Here is a 13,080-nt window from a genome sequence, read left to right on the forward strand (position 1 = left end):
ATTGAAATACTCCTTGAACAGAAAACCTTATACCAAAAACTTTACTCTTCAAATAGTGTTGATGCTGATCAAATGAACGGATACCTAAATGACACAGAATTTGATTTTGTGCTAGATGAAAAACAAAAAGAAAAATGTGAAGGAATTCTCACTGAAGCAGAATATGCCAAAGCATTAAAAACTCTGAAAAATAATAAAAGCCTAGGTATAGATGGTCTAAGGCCCAAAAAAAATAAATATTCGGTCTCTGGTCAGAACAAAGTTCCGGAATTGACGCGGGGACGCAGCTTCTTCTTTTTTTCTTCAAGCTTCGATTGTACAGACAAGGTGGGGTACTACATGCATTTGCTTTTTTGGTTTCCTCATGTACATTGGTGTCCTCAATAATTTGCCTTGCTGCTCTCGATAAATTGCCTTGGTGCAATTTCCCATTCCTTGGTGCTCTTTGGTAACAAAAACTGAGGAGGTGCGGCAAAAGAGGGCGCTGTTGGAGCTACCGCGGAACATTTTGGGGAAAAAAAAATTGACGCGCATGATTAAAATCGACGCGCGCGCTGACCAGAGACCGACTTATTTTTTTTTTTGGCCTAACCGTAGAAGGTTTTTTGGGAAACATTAAATTGCTCTTCATAGGTTCAATGAACAGAAGTTATAAAGAAGGAGAACTCCCTACGTCACAACGACGTGCTGTAATTTCACTTTTGTATAAGATTTGTATAAGAAAGGTAACCGAACCAATTTAAAAAACTGGTGACCTATTAGTCTTTTAAACATTGATTATAAAGTAGCTGCGAAAGCTTTAGCAAATCGTTTATCAAGTGTTATAGGAAACATTCAAGAAGATCAGTCCGGTTACATCAAAAGAAGATTCATAGGAAACAGTATAAGATTAATTGATGATGTCATTCATTTTAGTAAAATGAAGGACAAAAATACGGCAATTCTCTTCTTAGACTACGAAAAGGCTTTTGACACAGTAGAATGGGACTTTTGATTCAAAACGCTTATAAAATTCAACTTTGGATCCAACAATGTATACAAATATTCAAAGTACAATAATAAACAATGGCCATATGTCTCAATTTTTCACGTTAAAACGAGGCCTCAGGAAACGGTGTGCTCTCTCTACACTGTTATTCCTAATCATTGCAGAAGAATGAATCAAGAAATAAATGGGGTTATTAACAAACAAAACAGATTTACGTGTAACGGAATTTGAAGATGAAAGATGTCGATAGGAAATTTGCAAAATAAAAATCAGTGACTTAACTATCCGCTATTCAAAAAAGAAAAAGAATGTAGAAAAATGAGGCCTATCTTACTAGGCAATAGGCAGATTTACCTAAAACAGATTTACGTATTTCAATGTACGCAGATGATACAACTCTTTTTTTATCTGATTTTGCATCAATTACAAATGCCATCAATATTGTGACAAATTTTGGAAGTATTGCAGAACCAAAATCTAACCTCCAAAAATAAAAGGACTAATTATTGGTAACATTGATCTGGACCAAACCTTTTAGAAATTATAAATTGGCAGCGAGGACCAATTAAAACATTAGGCATTTATTTTGGAAATAATATGAATGAATGTTATGAATTGATGTGGGAAGAAAAGGTGATAAATTGTGCGAATTTAATTAATCAATGGAAAAGAAGACATCTGACATTACCAGGAAGAGTAACGTTTGTAAATAGTCAGGCAATACCAATATTTACTTTTTTAGCATCTGTTATTCCAACCCTACAAAAGTATGTTTTGAAAATAGATAACTTAGTGTTTCCGTTTATCTGGAATGGCAACACAGACAAAATTTCAAGAAAAACAAAGGTTTGCAATTTAAACAAAGGTGGTCTTAACTTGACTTCCAATCTCATAATATAGCACTTAAATGTAACTGGATATTTAAATTGTTAAACAATAAGCTTGGGAAATGGAAAATCATTTGCAATTTATTTTTAAACTCATGTTGCCCAGACCTTTCAGTCCTCAATATGAATTTTAAAAAAGCAAAGTGCTGTTCACATATTACATTAAACCTTCCACAATTTTATAAAGAGTATTCTGTTGGCAGGAACTGAACTCAACAAAGACTGTACAAATCGATTTACAGCCAACTAATATAAAAGCACAAATAATGTCTGTAACTCTTTGTGTTTTTGTTGATTTATTGCAGGAGGAAAGAAGAAACCTTTGAAGCAAGCCAAGAAAGAGCACAAGGAACTTGATGAAGTAAAAAGCTGTTTCCATTTTGTCTTTTTATTCCCCTAGCTGTAAGCCGGAGGGGGACATTGCGATAGCTTTTGTGTGGATGTCTGAGTGTGTAAATACCGGCAATCATGGACCTAGGACAAAAGGGTTATGGCACAAACAATACGTCCACGATTGACCGAACGTCCACGATTGAAATTCGTGTACAAAACCAGTCACAGCTGTTGCTAAAAAGTTAGTAGTACAAAACAAAGGAATGAGGATTACGGACAATGAAGAGTCCACGATTGCCGGTGTTTACAAAGATGGGTGTGTGTGAGTTTGTTTCTGCATTCAGTAGGGGACGTTGAACAAAAGAGGACAATAGGGTCCCCAATTCCCATGTGTACAAACATATGGGATGTCTTCCTAAAAAGTTAGAGTACAAACAGAAGAGGGACAATAGGGGGTCCCCTATTGTAGGCAAATAAACACTTGTATGTGTGTGGGTGTTTTAGTTAGGTTAACTCTTGTCAGAACAATAACTTGAGAAATACTTTTCTTAGGAACTTCAAATTTGGTTTGTGGGTTGTCCTTGGTAGTCTTAAGAAGCCTCTTGCTTTTTGGGCCGACTGGTCAAAGGCCAAGGTCACTATTGTTAAAACAATAGAAACATTGTCAGCACTGAAGCTTGAGAAATACTTTACTTAGAAACAACTCTAAATATGGTTTGTGGGTTGCTCTTGGTAGTCTTATCAAGCCTATTGCCTTTGGGGCCGACAAGTCAAAGGTCGAGGTCACTATTGCTAAAACAATAGAAATCTTCCATTTTGGTTAGGGACACTGACAAGTGTCCGTACTAACTGACATAAAAACTGCCAGCATGCCAGGGGGATTGCGCAAGTCTCACTTGCAGTATTTTTATCCCTCTGGCTTTCAAGCCAGACAGGGGATATTGCGTATTCCTTCTGTGTATCGGTGTGGACAAGCACTACATTCACTATGTGGACTTCGGAACAAAAGATGTCCACATAACCAGTTTCAAGATACATTGTGTGGACTTGCCCACGTCCACACAAGGTTTCCCCCTCTCTGGAAAACAGGTTTAGAGGCAATTTGGGGTTAGGTTTATCCGTCACAAAATGAAGAGAAACACACAAGGAATTATAGAAACAAATATGGGTCGAAAAGGGTTTTCACAGTTTGAGTAAAAGAGTTTTTTTCACAGGTTTTTCTTAATTACATGAAAAGAAAAAAAAGTCAACACTAGGTATGCAGACCTGCCAACTAGTACGACTCTGCCATATTTCATACGGGAATTTGTTGAAAATACGACCGTACATTTTGCCCCCATAAAATACGGGTTTCGACCATTTTGGCATGGCTGGAAAAAAATCCTAGTTCAAAGCGGCTGTGAGTGTAGATTATGCTAGATAAAATCGGCTGAATCAACGTACACATGCACGAAGCCAAGTAAACGATGTACTGCACGAACTGAATCTGGTTTTGCGATTCTCACTGAAGGTATGATGTAAATGATGTACACAGTATCACAAACTAGAACCAGTCCAGTTCTGGAGTGGTCCGATACTTCAAGCAGTGGCACCCCCGCCGCAAAATTTAATGTCTGCATTCATAAACAACTTACCAGCAGGAGTACGTACATCAGATCGTACATGCAGTCGCGATCAACCGACTTTCTTTTTCTAAGTGAACGCGATACAGAATACGCTTCGATGTTAATGTTCGTTAGTCACAACACACGTGCACGCGTTGTTTCGTTGAGCATGTTGAGCATGTTTTAGTAACTTTATAAAGCGTTCTGAAATGATAATAAAAATTGGAATAAAAACAATGCTGCGCATAGAGCGATTTAATCAGCCAGCACATGCAAGAAATCGTTTTCTTTTTAAGGTAGGCCAAGTTCTTTTTGATGTGTTTTTGTAAAATAAAAATTGGTCACTGTGTATTTTTTTTTACATTCAGTACGGCCATGCATGTGATTATGATTGAAACTGGCACTTGTCTTGGCAGCGACATGCGATAAAACATGAATAAGTTTAGATTATCACCTGCATAATAATTTTATTTATTTCAAATATTAGGGTTTACTCTAGTCTTTAGTTTAAGAAGACCTGCTATTAATAGTTTTTAAAGCAGTTTGTTTATGAATAAGGTATATGATCAATATCCTTATTCATGCAAACTGTTTGATTGGGTTTACCACCTGCAGGGAGACTTCTGGTCATGTTTTTGTCTATAACGTAATAAAGATGCATTAAAGTTGCAGCATTGTAGCCACATTTATCTGTTTGCATAGCTTGTACGGTATATGCATATTTTTGAAAAATAATTTTTTTTATGAAAAATACAACCTTTGGAGATTCACAATAAAGTTTTTTGATCCCAAAGGTTGGCAGGTCTGGGTATGTAACGTAAACATGTGAGTGTGTAGACACTGGTAATCGTGGACCAAGGACAAGAGGGTTAGGGCACAAACAATATGTCCACGAATTGACCGATAGTCCACGATCGTGTACAAAAGCAATGAGTAAAAAAGTTAAGTACCAGTACTTGCTAAAAAGTACAAACAAAGGAATGAGGATTACGGACAATGGGAGGGGGGTCCACAATTGCCGGTGTTTGCAAAGATGGATGTGTGCTAAAAAGTACAAACAAAGGAATGAGGATTATGGACAATGGGGGGGGTCCACAATTGCCGGTGTTTACAAAGATGGATGTGTGTGGGTTTGTTTCTGCATTCAGTAGGGGACGTTGAACAATAGACATGATAGAGGACAATGGGGTCCCCAATTCCCAAAGGGTCCCCAATTTGGCAATGTGTACAAAACATATGGGAGGTCTTCCTTAAACGTTAAGAGTACAAACCAAAGAGGGACAATAAGGGTCCCCGATTGCAGGCAAATACACACTTGGGTGTGTGCATTTGTTTATGGTGTAAATCGAGGACACACACGTGCAACATCATCAGTGAATCGAGGACAGGAACGTAATCAAGGACGGTCTCGATTAAAAAACGTGTACAAAACCAATGAGAGCTGTTGCGAAAAAGTTGAGTACAAATATTCTGTGTCAACCAAGAAGTTTTTAATAGACTGGGTGAAAGTCACTTCTGTGTACATGTATCACAACAGATTTTAGCTCCCAAGTCCAATTTGTTTCCAAGTTGTACATTATAACAGGTGTGGAGGCATCATCATAAAAGCCAAGTGCTTGTGGTGAATCTGCCCAATTAAAATAAAATAGGAGTTTAAGAAGGAATCATAATATATGATATCATAGAAATACAGTAAACAACATGGATCACAGACTGCTTAATAGTGACTTAGCATAGCTTAATCAATTAGTAATGATAAAAATAGGTTCAGTGGAAATGTTGTGTAAAGATTAAGGAAGTTGGTTATTTACAAATTTAAACACAAAACACCTTGTTAAAAAAATCATTCTTGCTAATTAGAGAGTCTATTCATTGAAGTGGTTCAATTGGAGGGGGGGGGGGGTGTCCCCACTGAATTGTGCCACTGATGTTTCCCTCACTAGGCATGTCACATGTAGGCATGTGGCTCTGCTCAGCATAACATAACTGTCTTGTATGTTTACAATGTTACATGTATATGTATAAGTATTATGCTTTCATAGGCTGAACAAACAGCGGCGTGGGGCGGGGGGGGTTGGACACCACATTTACGGGGAGCGCTCTTCAGAATAAACATGTATATCAATATCAAAAAACTCGCTCTTACATTTTTAAAGCTTTTGTACTTTGTTTCTCCACTATTCAGTTGGGGGGGGGGGGGGGATATATATATAACCCTCCCCCCCCCCCCCCCCCGGATTATTACCCCCTTGTGAACAAATGTACATTGGAAATCAGCAAGTGACCTGCAATTTTAGGCTACGTGTCTTGGCTAGGGCTATTGTCTAGGTCTTCACATATTTTTAATTATATGTACATGAGACACCTGTTTCTGGTTACAATAACAGATTGGATGCTACTGGTTACATGTATTTGATTATTCCCTCTCATTAGGATGACTTGGCCCTGAAGCAAAAGCAGAAGGAAGAAAAGAAAAAATTGGAAGAGGCAAAGTCAAAAGCAACTAAGAAAGGGCCCTTGAGTAAGTTATTCATATATATTTTAAATGTTTGTGACCCTTTTACCCTCTAGCTCTAGCTGGCCAAAAGGTTAAAAAAAAATTTACCTGGTCGGTCACATATTACGCTCCTGATCATAGCACATTTGGTGCCAATTTTATTAAGGACAGGATTGGCGTTTTTTAAACCGAACCGAACAAAGGACTTCCAAGGCGAACCAAACCGAACTGAATTGTTCGCAAACACTAATTTAGTACAGCATGTATATTTGCACAATTAAAATAATCAAAACTTCCACCATAAAATTATCATATTTAACTGAGGGAAAGGTCCTATGGCCGATTTTAAACACAATGTTTAAGACCGGTTGGAGTCTGGATGCTGATAATTACCTGAGCCGAATGAACACCTTTTCGGTCAAAAATTTAAAACTTTTCAGTCCAAAAGTCAAAACAAGTCAAAACTTATAAATTCACAACGATTTTGTTCAACAGTTTTACTTCATGTTTTTTTTTAAATGCCCCTCCTTCTATATTATATTATGTCCTCACCAGAAGACGTAAATAACTCCTTATATGTAGATTTGTGTGTGCATCACGCGTACTGGGCAATGTGACACAGAACGCAGCATGCTCAAGTGAGGATTGTGAACGTTCAACCAATGAAACTGTAAAAGGCACAGGATTTTATAGGAGTCAAAATTTCATTTGACACTGGAAAAGTGTTTAAGACCATAAGACCATAAGACAGGGATCAAATGATAGAATTAAATAAAAAATTATCTTTTTTGAAATTCTCCCAACGGTAACTTCTGGTCTGACAACGTCATAATTTTGTAACCTCGCAAAGTTTTATGTAGTTGATATGAAAAAATAACAAATAACAGATTTTTTCAAATCTGGCTCTTAAATTGCTTGTTATTTGATACCTGATGATGTCATAATGATGTCAGGTTTTTTTTTAACATCTTCAGACGGGGTTCAAGTTCATACTAGATTTTATCATAATCCCATAAATCGTTAGGAAGAAATTCGGTTCGTTTTAATTTTGAAGCTTCTGTCTGTATTTAAAATTCTTCTAACTTTGACCTTCCGGTTGACCCAGAGGTAAAGGTCAAGCCAGTCAGGTAGACAACAAAAAGTTTATCAATTAATGGTCTGTATGATTACAACGAATGAACATGATTGATTATTTTGTTTAAAAGTAATAAGTGCAAGACGTTGGTAATTTTTTCAACCAAAATCGCTTGTAATTTGACATCCGATGAAGTCATCATGACGTCAGAGTAACATGCACCACTGGGGATGAGGGTCGATATATGTTGAAAGTTACAAGTTCATACCATATACAGTTTAGGAGAAAACCCGCAGAGAATATTGTCTTGAAAAATAGAAAGAAAGAACTAGAGGTTCGCGTTTGTTGTTACAAACGCAGAGTGGTCGGGTAGGCAATTTGTTCATTAAACACTGCCGAAGTTGAGTTATAAATATATTCATGTTAGAACAAGGATCACAAAATTAAATCCTTTCCAGTACAATCAATTATTTTGATTAAAACAATACATCTTTAACGGTGTGATAAATTTTAGGAAATATTCTATGTACACATACAAGTTATTTCTGGCTTAATGGCGTCATTATTCAAAAACGGGAAGTGAATACTGTTTAGTTCGGAGTGGATAAATGTTCGTTGTGAAGTAAAATAACGTATGAAAATATGGAAAATATAACTGTATGCATTCATAACACCTAACTCCGGTTTGATGACGCACAGTATTTGGAAGCAAAAGGTAAACATTGTAAGGGATATCGTTATTTTGGCTACGAAGATATACGACATGAATCAAATGATATAATTAAATTAAAAATATTATCGTTTTCAAATTCTCATAGAAGTAACTTCCGGTCTCATGACGTCATGAATTTGAAACCTTGCCAAATTATCTGTGGTTAATCAAAGAATATCAAGGGGCGGTTTTGTGAAATTTTAACAGATGGTTTTCAAATTAAAGAAAGCAAACACTATTTAATATGCCGCTAGGGGGCGCCCTTTCGAAAGATGTCGTCATCACACTGTTTTGTGTCTGGCATTCCTCAATAAACACTTTCAAAATATATGTGTGTAGTAAAATGCTTCCCCTTTTGAGTTATACTCGGTTGTTATTGCACTTCCAGTAACACCGGAAGTGAAGGTCAAGCGGTTTTGTGTCCGGGGACAAGAATTGTTTCTCACAGCATAGTCTACTACCTCACGAAAAAACAAACACGATACTATATTTAGTTCAAAAGATATAGCGCAAACTATTTCATCAAAATTTGCCCTTAAATCACTTGTAATTTGATACATGATGACGTCATGTTGACGTAACAAAATATATAGTATCTTCGTAACGTGGTACAATTTCACACTAGGTTTTATGATCATACCATAAACTGTGTGGAAGAAATTTTGCTTTGTTTTGATTTCAGGCTAAAGTCTTCATTTTGAATTCACCTAACTTTAACCTTCCGGTTGACCCGGAAGAAGGCGTCAAGTGAGTTCACGTACACAATGAGAAATGTTCATCAATTACAGAATATAAACATCACTGATTATTTTGTTCAAGAGTTATGGGTGAAAGTAATTTGACCCTTTTTCAGCTAAAATCACTTGTAATTTGACACCCGATGACGTCATCATGACGTCAGAGTAATATGCACCACTTGGGATGAGGGTCGATATATATTGAAAGTTACAAGTTTAATCATGAACCGTTTAGGAGAAAACCCACGGAGAAGTATTGTCCGGAATAAAAAGAGAAAGAAAGAAGATTTATGAGAACAATTCCAGACAGTGGTCGGGTTGTGCCCGACCACTCAAAGAAGATTGATCAACAATCAAAATAAAGAACCAGATAACAAGAACATGTGAGATAGACTAAAAACTGGACAATAGCGAGCAACACTAGAAATAATTAAATGGACCTTAGATTCCTGTTGGCCATTGAATTAAAAGTATGCACACTGCCTGCTGCACATGTATCACCATCTAAGGAATTCCCTAGCTGTACGGCACTGGGCAAAGAAATAATCCTCTAACTGGCTGATACGACATCTCATTGGCTGCAGAGTAAGCGTATGCAGAGAAGATGCAAGCCAAGTATTTCTTGCCGGCACACACAGCTCGGGGACAATCGTATGGTGGATGAAGCCGATTGGATTGTATCTTGTTCAGCATACATACATTACTGACATTGCGTCAATGACCCAGATCACACAGAGCATTGCCGTCACAAAGAAATCGTATGGAGTACCCTGTCAATGAGATGGATAAGAGATGCAGCAGCAGATGACTAAAATAGAGCACAATACTCAAGAAGTGGAAGGACAAAGCAGCGGAAACAGCAAGCACAGATGGAGACATCATTGAATATTTCATAGGCCTTCCTCATTATTCCAAGTTTGCGATCAAATATGACGTCCGAAGGTTAATTTCGGATCAAACTTGAAACTTTCAAATTCATCGCAACAACTGAGAATTGAACCGTCAAGGAGTAGATTGTCATGCGGTGGATGGAGGCTGCGAGATCAGGAGATGCACAAGCTAGGTACTCTACTTTAATGTGTTCAACTTAATGTTCCACTTGTCGTACCATCTACATATGCTACAAAGATCATCATTTAACGATTCGCAGACGGCACGACATCACTGAGGTGAATCAACTATCGCAATCAGAGTTACATTGTCAGCGTAGCGGTACAGTGAATTCATGGTGATCTTAAACAGGTCGATTGTGTAAATGTTGAACAACAAATTTCCAAGAACACTTCCTTGAGGAACGCCTGAATGGACATTGTACCAGTCACTGAAGCTGCCATAGACACATACCCGGTGAGTTAGTCCCCTCAGAAATTGAGTCAAGACTGAGAGCAACGATCCACCTACCCAAACACTCTGTAACTTCCAAAATAAACCGTCATGATTGACTCGATCAAAGGCAGCCGACAGGTCCAGTTGGACAACCCTTGCCTCATGACCATGATCATGAGCTGACAGTAATTTGTGAGAGATTGTGAGGAGAGCATCTATTGTACCAAGATTCTTGCGATAAGCAAACTGGTTGGATGACAACAAACTTGATCATTCCAAAAAGTGGGAGAGACGAGTAGATACCAGGGGCGATATTCATGAAACCTTACTAAGCCTAGTTGGCTACTAAAAAGGCATGTAGTTGTTTACTAAGCCTAGTTTGTATTCATGAAACATTGCCAGTGAAGTTAAATTCTAAGGTCTACATCACTCTACTTACCTGTAGAGCGAATACTACATATGCATTGTTCCCTATGCCGGCAGGCAATTCGCTAAGAGTTTTACATACAATAGCGCCCTCACGTGTCCTACCCACGACGCCCTGTGACATGCGCACTACGTTAGCGTCCTCTTTTTCTCTTAGCCGCAGGCGAGGTATAACGTGGAATTTCAATCGACCTGAATTTCACTATTTTATTGGTACCTCTTTTGCTTGGAGAAAGCTATTTCGAAGAAATAAAGAGAAAGTGTTTATTGTAGAGTTGTTCTAGTGAAGTATTTGAGTGAAAGTGAAGTAAGAAATGAGTAAATCTAGGAAGTTGGGGAGGACTGGGTGTGTCGATAATGGAGGGACGTACATCCCACCAGACAAGCCCGAGTTCTCGGGGGACTGCACCGGTGATGGTACGTCACCGCGGCATCAGTCCCCTAGTCGGCCCCTTCAGCCACTGCCGGCTGTCGGAGCTGACGGACCCGTTGACCAAGCGGGGGGCCGTACAACCCCACCGTCTTCGGTCAATATTCACGGGTCCGCCCAACTGAAGGGGAAACGCACCGGCAAGACAAGGAAATTGTCTGACGCCGGGGCAGTACCCATAAAGGGACGTACGGCAAAAGGTGGCCCCGCTACGGGGCGCACCGTGCCTGTCCCTGGCCCGTCTACGGGGCACACGCAGCCGGAGGAAGTACTCCTCCATGGCTCAGTGCACCCAGGCCCACCCAGCCCCGTGATTACCACGATGCCTGGGGATGGGCTGTTATATGGCCGGTTAATCGACCGTTAATCTACGGGGCACACGCAGCCGGAGGAAGTACTCCTCCATGGCTCAGTGCACCCAGGCCCACCCAGCCCCGTGATTACCACGATGCCTGGGGATGGGCTGTTATATGGCCGGTTAATCGACCGTACAGCACCCGCCTATGTTACCGGCGTGGGGGCGCTGTCGGCCGCCCGGGCTATTGATAGCGTAGAGCCGAATCCCTGGGATTCCCCTAGAGCGTTAACGCTACGCTCGGAGGGCCATGCCTCTACATCGGATTTTATTCGTTGTTCGGGCATCCCCGTGTCCCCGCAATCCTCGGCAACTACTCGGAGTCGTTCTTCAAAAATCGAAAAAGAACCGCCGTTCTCGACGTTCTTCGACGAGTTCTAGTGAGTCATCCGATCAATCACACCGTGGGAAACGCCACAAGGGTAGCGACCCGATTTCACGCGATGATTTTTTGGAGGCTTTTCACTCCCTCGCGGCCTCATTGTCGGGCCGACAGGGAGACTACGTTCACAGCTGGATGACTCCGGGCCAAAGCGACATACCGCACACGGTTAGCCGTGCGCCAGAGTCCCCTCCAGAATTACAGCCCCCACCCGCCAGTCATCACGGCCGTGGTGGGGTGACTACAGACCAGCGGACAATGCCGTGCACGGAGAGCCGTGCACCGGCGTCACCGCCCGGTATTAGTTTACACCCATCGGTGTCACTAGAGTCCGAGCGGGGCTCGATACCGTGACGGCGCTGCTTCGCCCCCGGGGCCTGGTTCCCATTCCCCGGTGACAACTCGCCCCCGTACTCTGACAACTCGGCGGACGAGAGCGAGCTGACCCGGAAAAAAAAAAAAAAATTTAAAAGGGCCAACGGGATATGATCAGAGTTCTGAATCTTCCTGCTGGGACCGAACCTCCTCCTCCTCCTGAACGTCAGTCATTCAAGAAGAGATCGGGACCGACGGCAGAACCGGTCCGGGCGTTTCCCACAATGCCCCTGGACCGCGTGTGCGTTGACCACATCGATGGGATAATGCACGCAAAGACATGGAGTGCCTATGCTAAGCGCGTAGACTCGTATTATCATTTTCCCCCAGGGGATTTCGAGAAATATTTCTCAACTCCAGTCCTGCCGGACTCGGCCATTGACAAACTCGCCGCTGACCGAGGGACAGCTTCATCCAAAGTTCCTTTTTACGGACAAGACCCGTGGAAAACTGGAGGATGTCACCCGTAGAATGGACTCGGCGGCACGCATGGGTATGCGTGCGACGTCCTTTCTTCTTCTCCTATCAGAGTACCTGGCACTGGGATATGAAGAAGATTCGGTGATACCAGCCGACATGATGGTGGCTGCTCTCCATTGCCTCAATCGTGGCCTGTGCTCCACTCTCGACCAGTTTGCTAGAGTGTCGACCTTAGCAACATCGTCACGCCACGCCAATGTGCTAGATGCGCTTTTCCTCCCGTCACCGGGAGCACGTAAGCGTCTCGACGAACTTCCGCTTTCAGGCCCGGACTTATTTTCTGGTAAGTTCCAGGAGGCCATGGAGGCCGAAGCAAAGCGCCTCAAGGCCACTGAGAGAATTAATCTCAAGAAACCGGCCGAGTTGAAAACTGCGGACAAGACAAAGAAACAACCTTCTTTTGTCATTCCCTGACGCCGCCCGGTCAGGGCGGCCCGTGGTGGATTTCGTGGGCGCGCCGATAAGACGGTGGG

At 41.1% G+C, this 13,080-nt stretch overlaps 1 protein-coding gene and 1 long non-coding RNA gene across 2 annotated transcripts; both read left to right on the forward strand.

Annotated features, from left to right (window-relative positions):
• The first annotated feature begins 783 nt into the window (after window positions 1-783).
• LOC119741547 lies at window positions 784-6,278 on the forward strand. The gene is made up of 2 exons (XR_005272747.1): window positions 784-2,236; window positions 6,246-6,278. It is a non-coding gene; the product is annotated as an uncharacterized LOC119741547 (long non-coding RNA).
• A 4,403-nt stretch (window positions 6,279-10,681) lies between these two features.
• On the forward strand, window positions 10,682-12,217 carry LOC119741552. Its single transcript, XM_038217355.1, has 2 exons — window positions 10,682-11,280; window positions 11,407-12,217. Exons 1-2 carry the CDS (start codon window positions 10,900-10,902, stop codon window positions 11,749-11,751), a joined length of 726 nt encoding a protein of 241 aa, XP_038073283.1. The 5' UTR covers window positions 10,682-10,899; the 3' UTR covers window positions 11,752-12,217.
• Window positions 12,218-13,080: the final 863 nt, after the last annotated feature.

Source organism: Patiria miniata, unplaced genomic scaffold, assembly GCF_015706575.1.
Source record: "Patiria miniata isolate m_02_andy unplaced genomic scaffold, ASM1570657v1 HiC_scaffold_11, whole genome shotgun sequence".
Lineage (NCBI taxonomy): Eukaryota > Metazoa > Echinodermata > Asteroidea > Valvatida > Asterinidae > Patiria > Patiria miniata.

Bases quoted from the DNA above. Each gene is read 5' to 3' on its own strand.
- LOC119741552 (XM_038217355.1), top strand. From the start codon at position 10,900: ATGAGTAAATCTAGGAAGTTGGGGAGGACTGGGTGTGTCGATAATGGA. The intron at 11,281-11,406 runs GAAGTACTCCTC...ACGCAGCCGGAG, and splicing joins CGGGGCACACGCAGCCGGAG to GAAGTACTCCTCCATGGCTC.